Genomic DNA, 13,838 nt, shown 5'->3' with positions numbered 1-13,838 from the left:
GTGGATTGCAGGTCCCCAGTCTCGTGTGATTGCTACAGGGGGAGCCTCTGCTAACAAGGCCATCCTTCAGGTATGAACGTTTAGCTATTAACAAGTAGGGAAGAAAAAGCTGTCTAAAGAAATCAGAAAGCAAAATCTGTTATAATGTGGTTTTATGTACATTTATTGTGCATTCCATTGAGTCTTCAGGTAAATTTGAAGATAGGAAAGCTGGAGTTTTCTTTATTTAACTATTTGCATTACGTGGTGAGACATTGTTGGTGGTACTTACTATTGCCACTTTAGGTCTATTGATGACCAAGGGGGTCGGGTCAATGCTTGTTGCAGGCAGATATATTTGTCACATGATCGCTATGCACCAACACCCTGGCTAGTGACACACTCTCTTATCCTAACTATGTAATGCAATATTTTGTTAGATATCTGTGAGTGTGCCATAAGGTATATTGAAGCAAAGATCAAAAAGGCATCAGTCACATTCCACATTGTTTGAATTGTATTCCTGCATCTTTGGTGATTTTATAGACTTTCAATCAGCTAATATGGATAAAGCCCCATTTTCTCAGGATCAATAGTACCTTTCAAAAGCAATGCTAATTTTGCTATGTTGACTTGCTCCCCTTCTTCATTAGTGCCTTGAGCTGCACTGTTACATGGGCCAATAAGTGATTGTTGGCCGGCCTCCACAGATTTGGGTTATTGATGTGAGGGGGTTATGCAAACCTATCAGGTCAATGTTTACCAATTGAGGGTCATAGGATATGTTTAACCTGACTGGTCTCTGTTTTTCAAGATGCCAGGTCACACCATGTAACGCTTAGTTGGCCCTGAATCCAAAGGTTGGACTTGTAAGATGTGAGATTGAGAGGTGATTTTCTCTAAATCACTGACCGTATTGTGACTATTTCATCCGTGTGTTTCGGCAGATCATTTTCTGGAATGGCAAACTGATCAGCAGCTTTCCTTTTCCTTTTAAGTCCTTGTCCTACAACCATGTCAGTGTTTAAATGCTTAGATGTGGTTTTGGCTACTGGAAATCCAAACATTTTGATTTTTACAAAGGGAGCATGTAAATTAACAAACTTTGCCTTGACTTCCTATCTCTACTGCAGGTGATTGCAGATGTGTACAATGCAGCTGTGTATTTGACTTGACTTCCTATCTCTACTGCAGGTGATTGCACATGTGTTCAATGCAGCTGTGTGTTTGACTTGACTTCCTATCTCTACTGCAGGTGATTGCAGATGTGTTCAATGCAGCTGTGCATGTGACTTGACTTTCTATCTCTACTGCAGGTGATTACAGATGTGTTCAATGCAGCTGTGCATGTGACTTGACTTTCTATCTCTACTGCAGGTGATTGCAGATGTGTTCAATGCAGCTGTGCATGTGACTTGACTTTCCATCTCTACTGCAGGTGATGACAGATGTGTTCAATGCAGCTGTGCATGTGACTTGACTTTCTATCTCTACTGCAGGTGATGACAGATGTGTTCAATGCAGCTGTGCATGTGACTTGACTTTCTATCTCTACTGCAGGTGATTACAGATGTGTTCAATGCAGCTGTGCATGTGACTTGACTTTCTATCTCTACTGCAGGTGATTACAGATGTGTTCAATGCAGCTGTGCATGTGACTTGACTTTCTATCTCTACTGCAGGTGATTGCAGATGTGTTCAATGCAGCTGTGCATGTGACTTGACTTTCTATCTCTACTGCAGGTGATTGCAGATGTGTTCAATGCAGCTGTGTATGTGACTTGACTTCCTATCTCTACTGCAGGTGATTGCAGATGTGTTCAATGCAGCTGTGTGTGTGGCTTGACTTCCTATCTTTACTGCAGATGTGTTCAATGCAGCTGTGTACATGACTTGACCTCCTATCTCTACTGCAGGTGATTGCTGATGTGTTCAATGCAGCTGTGTATGTGACTTGACTTTCTATCTCTACTGCAGGTGATTGCAGATGTGTTCAATGCAGCTGTGTACATGACTTGAGTTTCTATCTCTACTGCAGGTGATTGCAGATGTGTTCAATGCAGCTGTGCATGTGACTTGACTTTCTATCTCTACTGCAGGTGATGACAGATGTGTTCAATGCAGCTGTGCATGTGACTTGACTTTCTATCTCTACTGCAGGTGATGACAGATGTGTTCAATGCAGCTGTGCATGTGACTTGACTTTCTATCTCTACTGCAGGTGATTACAGATGTGTTCAATGCAGCTGTGCATGTGACTTGACTTTCTATCTCTACTGCAGGTGATTACAGATGTGTTCAATGCAGCTGTGCATGTGATTTGACTTTCTATCTCTACTGCAGGTGATTGCAGATGTGTTCAATGCAGCTGTGCATGTGACTTGACTTTCTATCTCTACTGCAGGTGATTGCAGATGTGTTCAATGCAGCTGTGTATGTGACTTGACTTCCTATCTCTACTGCAGGTGATTGCAGATGTGTTCAATGCAGCTGTGTGTGTGGCTTGACTTCCTATCTTTACTGCAGATGTGTTCAATGCAGCTGTGTACATGACTTGACCTCCTATCTCTACTGCAGGTGATTGCTGATGTGTTCAATGCAGCTGTGTATGTGACTTGACTTTCTATCTCTACTGCAGGTGATTGCAGATGTGTTCAATGCAGCTGTGTACATGACTTGAGTTTCTATCTCTACTGCAGGTGATTGCAGATGTGTTCAAAGCAGCTGTGCATGTGACTTGACTTTCTATCTCTACTGCAGGTGATTACAGACGTGTTCAATGCAGCTGTGTATGTGACTTGACTTCCTCTACTGCAGGTGATTGCAGATGTGTTCAATGCAGCTGTGCAAGTGACTTGACTTTCTATCTCTACTGCAGGTGATTGCTGATGTGTTCAATGCAGCTGTGCATGTGACCTGACTTTCTATCTCTAATGCAGGTGATGACAGATGTGTTCAACGCAGCTGTGCATGTGACTTGAATTTCTATCTCTACTGCAGGTGATTGCTGATATGTTCAATGCAGCTGTGCATGTGACTTGACTTTCTATCTCTACTGCAGGTGATTGCTGATGTATTCAATGCAGCTGTGCATGTGACTTGACTTTCTATATCTACTGCAGGTGATTGCAGATGTGTTCGATGCAGCTGTGTACATGACTTGACTTCCGATCTCTACTGCAGGTGATTTCAGATTTGTTCAATGCAGCTGTGTACATGACTTGACCTCCTATCTCTACTGCAGGTGATTGCAGATGTGTTCAATGCAGCTGTGTACATGACTTGACCTCCTATCTCTACTGCAGGTGATTTCAGATGTATTCAATGCAGCTGTGTACATGACTTGACCTCCTATTTCTACTGCAGGTGATTGCAGATGTGTTCAATGCAGCTGTGCATGTGACTTGACTTTCTATCTCTACTGCAGGTGATTGCAGATGTGTTCAATGCAGCTGTGTATGTGACTTGACTTCCTATCTCTACTGCAGATGATTGCAGATGTGTTCAATGCAGCTGTGTATGTGACTTGACTTTCTATCTCTACTGCAGGTGATTGCAGATGTGTTCAATGCAGCTGTGTATGTGACTTGACTTTCTATCTCTACTGCAGATGATTGCAGATGTGTTCAATGCAGCTGTGTATGTGACTTGACTTTCTATATCTCTACTGCAGGTGATTGCAGATGTGTTCAATGCAGCTGTGTATGTGACTTGACTTTCTATCTCTACTGCAGGTGATTGCAGATGTGTTCAATGCAGCTGTGTATGTGACAGATGTGCCCAACTCTGCAGCCCTGGGAGGATGTTACAGGGCTTTATATGGTAATACTTCATAGAACTACGAAGAACTGTCTGGAATTGAAAACAGTCATTGCATTCTGTAAAGTTATTTTAAGCATATGAGTATCCTAAGCATTGTATATGCTCACTGAAGTGTACCAGATATAAAAGACTGGTTGACTATTTTTGCTTCATATTGAATTATGCCATTTGGTTTCTTATGCCATCATAATATATATATCAGATACATGTGCTATACACTATTTCATCAAATTCCAAAATAAGAGCTATTGCTCTTTGTTATTTTAATATGATGGAACTTCTCAGGGCTTTATATTAGATGCGATATCAGATTTCAAAATGAAACATCATGGATGTATAGATATCAATGAGGAGAATGGCCATGCACAAGAGCCATTAACCCTACACTTTCTTAAATAAGAGTTATTGTCCTATGTTGTTTTTGTATTATTTAAGTTTTCAGGGCTATATCTCAGATACTATACAAGATGTCAACATGAAACTTCATGGGTGTAAATATCAATAGATATCAATGAACTCTATTTATTCATAGATAATAATTCAACTAATTTCGCTTGTTTTATACAGTCAGTAAATACACAGGAATGTCTAAACATATTAATATACTGGTCATCAAGATGTCAGGAAACATTAATAGAAATATAAATTTACTTCAAGCCTGGAACATGCTACTTACTTCAAAATGATATTCCTTAAAGTCATTGATATACATTAGTGTAATTATATTTTTATGATAAAATCAACTTTCTTACCCTTTTATAGGAGAATTAGTGGTATTTTTTCAAAACACCAAGTATTGGTTCATTCCAGGAAATGTCATAATTGATGTCAGTATTGAGGAACCATTCATGAGAAATAAACACAAAGGTATCTCAATAAGCCCTAAGTTTAAATCAAGGTAAAATTAATGGAGTTTGGGCATATTTTTTTGCAGCCTTACAACCAGAAGGGACCTCCTTCTCTGCCGTTATCACCCCTCCCCCTGAACGCCAGCCTGTGTGTGTATGTCAGCCCAGCGTAGGCTCACAACAGGTAACACTGTGGTACCATTAACATCATTAATGATGTCAGCCTTGTTCTGGCATAACCGGGCTGAATGCCTGGGCATAAAGTGTTGTCCCAGAATAGCCTGTGCAGTCTTTTCATGCTGATCTAGAAGCACTCTCTTTTATGGAATGTTTCGTTTACAGAAAGTCTCTTCTAAGCAAAAATCTAGTCTAGTCAAAAGGTGTGGTCCATGATTAGCCTGTGTACACTGCACAGGCTGATCTGGGATGACACTTTATGCGCATGCATTGAGCCCAGTTTTCCCAGAAACTTGTCTCAATAGTCTGACCATATAGAGATAAATAGAAATTAAATTATCAAATAATAATTGTTTCTAATCAAAGTGGATTTTAAATTGACTGCAATAACGCCCAAGACCATTTAAGATTTATGGAAGATACAGATATGTTTTGGGGCTTTTTCTTATTGATAATCATAATATTTCCAGGTTTACAGCAAAATGCTGGACCGTTACAAGATGTTAGAGGAACGCGTGACCAAACTTTTCATGTCACATAACAAGTAGAGCTGACATTGGATTGCACCTACAGCCATGCAGTTCTCACCAGATACTTATGTGAGCTTGGCAGTTGCAGCATTAAATCTTGTTCTTTGTTAATCACATTATTGCATGTATCCTCTTGTTAATCAGTTATTTGTTGAGGGAAAGATCTAGGATCAATATTATTTGGTTGAATTAAATGAGTTTATTAACTTAAGGTTTAGATAATTTGTTGTCGTTTTATGCCCCATGATCAAATGATCGGGGGTATATTGTTTTTGGCCTGTCTGTCTGTCATTCTGTGTGTCTGTCACAAAACATTAACCTTGGTCATAACTTTTGCATATTGAAGATAGCAACTTGATATTTGGCATGCATGTGTATTTTGAGTGGTGAAAGGTCAAGGTCATCCTTCACGGTCAAGGTCAAATATATGGCTTCAATGGGGCGCAGTAGGGGGCATTGTATGTTCTGACAACACATCTCTTGTTTCAATTTAAGATTATATCGATTAATTGGTGAAATGTGTTGCTTCAAAGATTTTTACAAGTCCTGTGTGGACCATTAAAGCTAGAAATGCTGCATTTAATAGCTTAAATGGGCCAAGGCGAAAGCACTCTTAATACTCTCATGATCTTTTCCTTAGTGTTTATTAATTATGTTCATGGTTATGTTTACGTTTAATTTTTTCCTATGCTTCACTGTTGTGATTTTCCCAGCAGTATTGGTCAACATCAGAATTATGTATTATAATATTATGATGCAGTTACTTATCAGAGTTTGATATACATATATACAAATATAACATTAGCCATGAATAGTTATTGACTGTTATAATGCTCTTAGATTAGTAAGTACAGTGTTTGTATGCTTAAACATGATTTAAACAGTTATTTAGGACGGATCCAATTGATATGGTGCCATATGTGACTCAAAAAAAAAGGATGTTGTACTGTTAATTTGACATACTAGTCATGTATGAAATGTTGTTCAAACATAGTTTGTTTATCATGTGTATCGTTAAGAATATTTACAGCACAAAATTGCCATAATTGATATATACTTACCAATTAGAAATGTAACTTACTTTTTTAATAAATGTTTAATCAATATTTGAAATATTTGTGTCATTTTTATATAAGAACATTTCAAGTACAAAGGCTGCTGTAAATGACAGAATTGTTTGCCCCTATGAAGAAAGTGAGGGGTATGGCATTGTACTTATTAGTAATCTGGCTTATCAGATGCTTGGTCAGTCTGTCTGTAGATATTTCATTCATCCAGGACAGGGAGAGAACAATGTCACCTAAGTTGGTATGATTGATACTTGGCAGAAAGGAAGCTGCCTAGTATAATTAAAGTTGTTTCCACATCCAATCAGAATGCTTTGAGGTATGATCGTCCAACCTTATATCCTGATACTAGTAGATGCTAATACATTTTAAGTTCAAGAGATGAAAGGTGAAAGTCACGGAGACAGTTTATTTGACAATGCGATTTAACCAGAATTCTACCCTGTTTCGCTTATCTGGAGACAATTTGATGGTGCTTTTTTACGTTAAGATAATTAAACCTGGAAGAGAAATGCCTTAGGGCAACGGACCATTACATTTGGGTCATTGGGTATTTAACTATGAATAACGGTAATAGACAATGGTTTCACCCACCAGTTTCAATTGAAACATACATACAGGTAAATTATATTATTATACGGCATGGTATTTTACAAGTGTATTCGTTTCAACAATTGACACTTCACACATTGCATACCCGTATCCGATCGTCAATGCAATATTTTTATTGTCTCCAAATTTTTGAAGACCCGTTTTTTTTCCCTTAATTTTCGGACACTTGTATTTTTAGCTTGGCTGTTTTCGGAGAAAACCCGAGGTATTGTCATAGCCAGCTTGTCGTTTCCGCCGTCCGTGTCAAGGTTTGTGAAGGTTTTGAACATTGGCTTTAAAATCAAAGTGTTTCAACCTACAACTTTGAAACTTAATATGTAGATGCACCTTGATGAGTTTTACACGCCACACCCATTTTTGGGTCACTAGGTCAAAGGTCAAGGTCATTGTGACCTCTAATATAAAACTTTAACATGGGCTCTAAAATCAAAGTGCTTCCACCTACAACTTTGAAACTTCATATGACGATGCACCTTGATGAGTTCTACATGCCACACCCATTTTTGGGTCACTAGGTCAAAGGTCAAGGTCACTGTGACCTCTAATATAAAACTTTAACATAGGCTCTAAAATCAAAGTGCTTCCACCTACAACTTTGAAACTTCATATGTAGATGCACCTTGATGACTTCTACACGCCACACCCATTTTTGGGTCACTAGGTTAAAGGTCAAGGTCACTGTGACCCCTAAAAAAAATTCTGACAAGCTTTCATTTATTCAAAACTGCACCCCCAGCCGAGCGTTGGCAACCGTTATGTGGTGCTCTTGTTAAAATATTTGTTGTATCTTATTTGTGTACACAATTTAAAAAAAAGTAAGCGTCCGAAAACTTTGTAATGACTATAAGTTTTGAAAATAAGTCAGTTAGACTTAAGTTACTTTACTCTGATAACTATATAACAGTTTTGTTAATCTATTGCTGCAATTTGGCTGGGGTATGCCCTTCTTAGTCTGTCTGTCAGTCTGTCCTAAAAACTTTTATGTCTGCCCCATATCTTCTTTACCCTTTGACAGAGTTTTATGTACCTTGCCTTATATGTAGAGGGGATTTAGACAAAGTGCAGAGGACATGTTCAGTTAAACAGCCTCAATGTTAAGGTAGTTCTTCAAGGTCAAAGATTGAGTTTCCATAGTTATGTCTGCTCTAGATCTCTTATACATGTTGAAGGAGTATCATAAAACTCGTCTTACATGTTCAGGACATTGAGGCAATTTGCAGAATGCATGCCTTAATTATGCAGTCTCAAGCTCATGGGTGTACTTAAAGACACAGGTTTGAACCTCTTAATTTGTTCCCGCTGCATATTTCTAATAGAATTCAATGATTTTTATGGACTTGCCTTAAATATTAAAGGAATTGAAATGCTGTGAAGAAGGCGAGAGACAGGTCATGCTTTCTCAATGTCACATTTGAATGTAAAAGTTTTATCCTCCATTTTTGTCCCCTACCTGGTTTCACCGGAGGGGACTTGTGGTTTGCGCTCTGTGCATTTGTCTGTCTGTGAGACTGTCTGTCTGTCACACTTTTCTTGATCCTGCGATAACTTTAGAAGTTCTTCATACATTTTCATGAAACTTGAAACATGGATAGATGGCAATATGGACATTATGCACGTCATTTCATTTTATTACTACGTTAAAAATTCTGGTTGCTATGGCAACAAATAAAAAAATATTCTGACAATGGTGGAGCCGGTTAGGGGACATATATTGCTTGGCAATAGTCTTGTTGTATCTGGTTCATTTCTGCTACAGTGTGAAGCATTGCCATAAGGTCCATAAATGTGTGAGTACAATTTTAAGACAGTATCTTTGTTAAGAAAGTAGTGCTCATGTTGTCCAAGGTCAAGTTGATCCACACCAGGTGTCCAGTACTTGCACTGCAGATGTCCAGGTCAGTCTATCACTGTGAAATAGGGGGAATATAATGAACGTACAGGTATTTACAAGGCTATTAATTATGTTCTTTTGACATATTGTGTCTTTGGATATGCAGTGAAAAATATGCAAATGTATTACTTGTTATTGTACACTATATCATTAGCGCAATATCACATATGAGCATTATTGATGACTTACTTAAGATATTGCTTGTGATCTTGCAATCAATGCATTCTAATCTAATTAAATTTGTAAGTTATATGGAAATATTTAGGGAATACTTGATATATTTTATTTAAATAAAATATATGTACAAATAAGTAGCATTTTCTAAGTGTAGATGTGTCACCCTTGCCAAAACGATTCTGATAAAATTGTCCGAAATAAAATCATAAGTTACCTTGCCTAAGAATCTTGATAATGAATTTGAAATTATGTCTGACACACAACACTAGTTTCTGTGTTCAGTGATAAATAGCGAGGAGCTTTTTTCCTTTGGACAAAGTTCTAGTTAATATGTTTTTATTATCTTTGATATTGTTAGTAAAATTGTAAAATTTATTAATACTCTACTGGCAATGCACAGTTGATTTAGACTTCTTTTTATACAATACCTAACATATCACTTAAGTACCCTGACCTGGCACAAAATGGCCATCTGTTGCACCATTAAAATTAAGCATGAAGTGTTTAAATACAAAATTACCATTTTGTTCAGCTTGATATCAATTTTTATATTTAATATCTTGATCTCCCGGTGTGATAATTAGTTTACGAAGTTTTATTGATGTAATAAAGTCTCAAAATGAACATCATACAAAATCAGCGATAAAGGGAGGCAATGTCCCTAATAACAGTGTAAGCAGCGTTTGCCTCCCTTTTGCTACCAGGTGAATATATTGAGGCTGGTAAAGCTAGTGAGGTGTATCCAAACTGCGGTATAATGTTACCTTCTGTACGAGCGGAGCCAACTGATCTCCACTACTTACACACCTTGTACACAAAAACATACTACATGTGCTTTACTATACTTCTCTATTCAGGCACAATACAGCTGAAGAAAAGTGGAAGTTTTTATGTGTTAACAGGGATTTCATTAGAACATTTTTTGTAATATATTCAGCCAGCCAATTTATCAACTTGGTTAACTTTGATTAAGTGTGTTCTAAACATACAGCATTGTAGTTTTGGACATTTGGGACTTGGACAGTGTCGGCACATTGCAGATACATGTTCAGGCTATAAACACAATCATTTGTACAGGTACGTTTTTTAAATATTGTTAATTGCAATGTCATTATTTAGCCCGAATGTATTAAATGCAATATCTGTGTTGTCTGAGGATGTTTGATATGATAAACTTGTATTACTGTGGAATAACCGCTTGTATTTTTAGGTACAAACAACTGTAAATATTGTTTTCTGCAGACATTGCCCTTACCTATGAGTATTTTTCCTGGATTATGTCCTGTGAGATACATATTATGTCTAACATGATATATGACTGTAAACAGGTATATAAGTCAGTCAAAAATACATTAAATTGTTCAATATAAATATGTCTGCCTTCCTAAAAAATGTGTCACTGTTATAGAAAGTTGGTATTTATAATAAGCAATTCAGGACTATGATTTGCAAAAAGACCAAATCAGACATTGATTGCCCAAATATTTATATTTAATATTATTTTAACAAGACTTAGTATAAATTTTAATTAAAAATTAATTTATAATGGCCTTTAAACATCAAGGTCAGAAGAAAAATTCATGGAAAATAATAGTTTTAACCATGCTCACTTTTTAAAATATTAACAAGAAGATAAGAAATGCTTACTTTAAATTCTATGAAATTATATTGATTTTCATGTACTCAAGTAATTTGAATATTTTTATACTGCTGAACATTAATCATTTCAAGTCATGTAAAACAAATACTTATTGATAATTGAATTGAGTATAGGTCTATTTAAGTATGCATCAGTCTTTTAATGCATTATAAGTGGCGCATGAGACTAAAAAGTTTTTGAGATTATTCATTGAAAACACTTTCTGCCTAGACAGGATTTTCGTTTAAGAGACTTCCTTTTAAACAAACATGTTATTTAAGTGGAAAGTGTGGTCCTTGATTAGCCTGTGCAGACTGCACTTTACACTCTATGTTTTATCAGAACAAGGATCTATTATAAGTACTGAATAAAGTGTTAAGAAACACAATCAGAATAACACTTCATTTTGATTTTTTAATGTCATTGTTCAGCTTTGAAAGCTAATTTCTGCATTTTAATTTAGGAATGGTGATGATTTTTTAGAAAATTGTGACATAATTATAAGCATTATGTTTTTTAATGTGTATCAACCAAAAATATATGTCATAATTTGCACTTTCTTAACTGTAAGTATCTGTGATTTAAATGGCAGTATCTAATGTCCTTTATTCAAACATTAACAATATGAAAAGTGATTCAACTTTTTTTTTAAACATTTTTGCAGTCATATTTAAATCATGTGTAAAATATTGAAATATTGAAGTATTTGGCTAAAAGTTAAAGTTTATGAAATATTAATGTAAATTTAATTGTATTTTTAATATATATATTTTATACAAATGTTGCTTCATTGTGTGGATTTAAGTGTGTTCGAAGAATAATGTTCGTGCCACGCTTTTTCATAATTTGTTTGGGTTAGTGGGAACCAAGTGGAGAAATTATTAAAAGCATCATTTCTGTGTACAATACATTTGTACTTGGTTGAAATAAAATTAGCGCCACTCTTTGAAAAAGGAGTTTAATGTATGTGGGTACAGTGTCATCCCAGATTAGCCTGTGCAGTCAGCACAGGCTAATCAGTGACAACACTTTCTGCCTAAACTTGATTTTTCTAAGAAGAAACTTTCATGGAACGAAAAATATCATAAAAGCGGAAACACTTCAAGGCACATGCATTGAACCCCCTTGTCACAAAACACGGCTCAAATAGGTTCATACTATTAATCTGATTGATGCAATTGTTTACTGGGACAATGAATCAACTTTAAAGAAAATCAAACAAGTCTCATTTTAAAACTAATGATTTAAGTTAAGGACAATCAAAAACTAAATTAAGTTTAAACTGCATTAGTTAATAAAATACTATAACTGCTAAAGAGTTTTATTTAATTACAGTAATTAAGGCAACAACATACACAAAAAAGCCATTTAATTGAATAAAAATATTATGCTCTATATTGTTCATAACATATGGCAAATATACACCAAATCATGCAATTACATTGCCACACAGATTGCTCTGATCTGTCCTTTGGATATCTTGATAACTTCCACATATTGTACGAGACAATCACATCACAGATAATGGTACCTCTGTCATGTGATATGCCATATGCTTTGTCATAAGGCCATTGTCAATATAGTTTGATAGACCAACCATGCCATTTTTTTGTTGGAAGAAAACATTAATTGATCTGTTGGTCTAAAAAAAGTGCAAATTATTAAACAACGTGTAATTTCTGCTTTTTTGCTCAATAGTCTGTATTAGAAAGAAACTTGTGTTGCACACACTAACTTAAATTTATATCTGAATGAAATAGTTAAGAATTCTTTTAAGGAAAATATATAATTTAACTATTCACATATATATTTCTGTTTGCATTAAGAGAATTTAAATCTAAGTTACAGCCTTTTTTCTCAGTAATAATATAATGTTTTGGAAACATGTCAATGGCTTAAATAAAATGTATAAATTAAAATAGCTGAAAAGTCTTGACTTATTATCACAGATTTTTTCACGAGGCAGGTTCTAAATCAGTATTATGAATACTGAAATTATCAATTGTAATTAATGTTTGAGATGTATAATTGAACCAAGTTTATAACATAACATTTTAAATTTATGAACACCCACATGAGGAGAACAAGTGTTTTTCCTGTGTTTTCTTTTGTCATTGACATTTTACATGCATTGTGCAAGTAGTAGGGTCAGGTGTTTAATTCTACCCTTCCGGTCATTGTGGTCCTTTAAGGAAATTAGGAATTTAGTGTGCAAATTTGCTTTTCACTTTGAATAATTGTATCTTGATTTGGAACAACCCTGGTAGAAAGTCTGATCTCATCACTGTACAAACTAATAATTATGAATCTGTATTGACATTTCATCCTATGAAGTCAATCCTATTTGCTAAGTTACCAATCCATTTTTGTGCAAACTGCTTAATCATATGTTTAAATGTATTAGCTGTATTTGCTGCAATGACTTTTTATAGCTTCTGTTTTTTTGAATGTTTAAAAATGACCCACGGTGACTCTCTGTCTTATAGAAATTGAAGTCTAGCATGTTTTTGTTGTTTTTGAAGAAGCAAGTTGTGTTAATTCTTTTTTGTTTATGCCCTCAAATGGAGGCATATCATTTTTGTGTAGTCTGTTCTTCTGTCCATCAATTGGTCATGCTTTGCTGTGGGGAAGAACTCTGAAAGTATTGAAGGATTCAAATATCATTTCATAATTATATTATGTTAGTGTTACAAAATTATAACTCATTCAGGATGCACGTAGTTATTGCCCTTTGGTAAATTTTTGTTCAGAGTATAACTCCCTTAGAAATGAAGGTATTTGAATAAAACTGTGTACATCAATAGATCATATGGATAGCAATGGCATGAACCACATGCAATTTTGGAGTGATTGCTCATTGCTTTTGTTTAACTCTTAAAGCATTTGAGGTATTCAAATTAACCGACATGTTATGAAAGATGGCTGTAAGACAAAATGCCATGTACATGTACATAAACTCTCTCTTCAGTATTTAGTCTGTAAGTGCCTGCATTTCTTTTTCATGTTCCAAGCAAATATTCATCAGTATTGAAGAGATTAATATTAAACTCATATATCAATAGAGTACATTGAGAGGAAGTGCAGGGAAAAACATAA

General features: G+C 35.6%; 2 protein-coding genes across 2 annotated transcripts in view; both read left to right on the top strand.

The window, feature by feature from the left end:
• LOC127852846 (xylulose kinase-like) overlaps positions 1–6,462 on the top strand; it is a 35,537-nt gene extending 29,075 nt beyond the window's left edge. The window contains 4 exon segments of the mRNA XM_052386859.1: positions 12–70; positions 3,714–3,801; positions 4,736–4,833; positions 5,297–6,462. Of these exon segments, the coding sequence (XP_052242819.1) occupies positions 12–70; positions 3,714–3,801; positions 4,736–4,833; positions 5,297–5,374 (323 nt within the window). The 3' untranslated portion in view covers positions 5,375–6,462.
• Positions 6,463–9,755: 3,293 nt separating this feature from the next.
• The window catches only part of LOC127853473 (zinc finger protein GLI4-like), a 111,763-nt gene continuing 107,680 nt past the window's right edge, over positions 9,756–13,838 (top strand). Inside the window, exon 1 of the mRNA XM_052388021.1 lies at positions 9,756–10,180. The gene's annotated coding sequence lies outside the window, so the exon portion shown is untranslated. The remainder of the gene's footprint in view (positions 10,181–13,838) is intronic.

Source organism: Dreissena polymorpha, chromosome 12 (assembly GCF_020536995.1).
Source record: "Dreissena polymorpha isolate Duluth1 chromosome 12, UMN_Dpol_1.0, whole genome shotgun sequence".
NCBI lineage: Eukaryota > Metazoa > Mollusca > Bivalvia > Myida > Dreissenidae > Dreissena > Dreissena polymorpha.
Note: the sequence above shows the minus strand (reverse complement) of the source record. Positions and strands in the feature narration are given on the sequence as shown.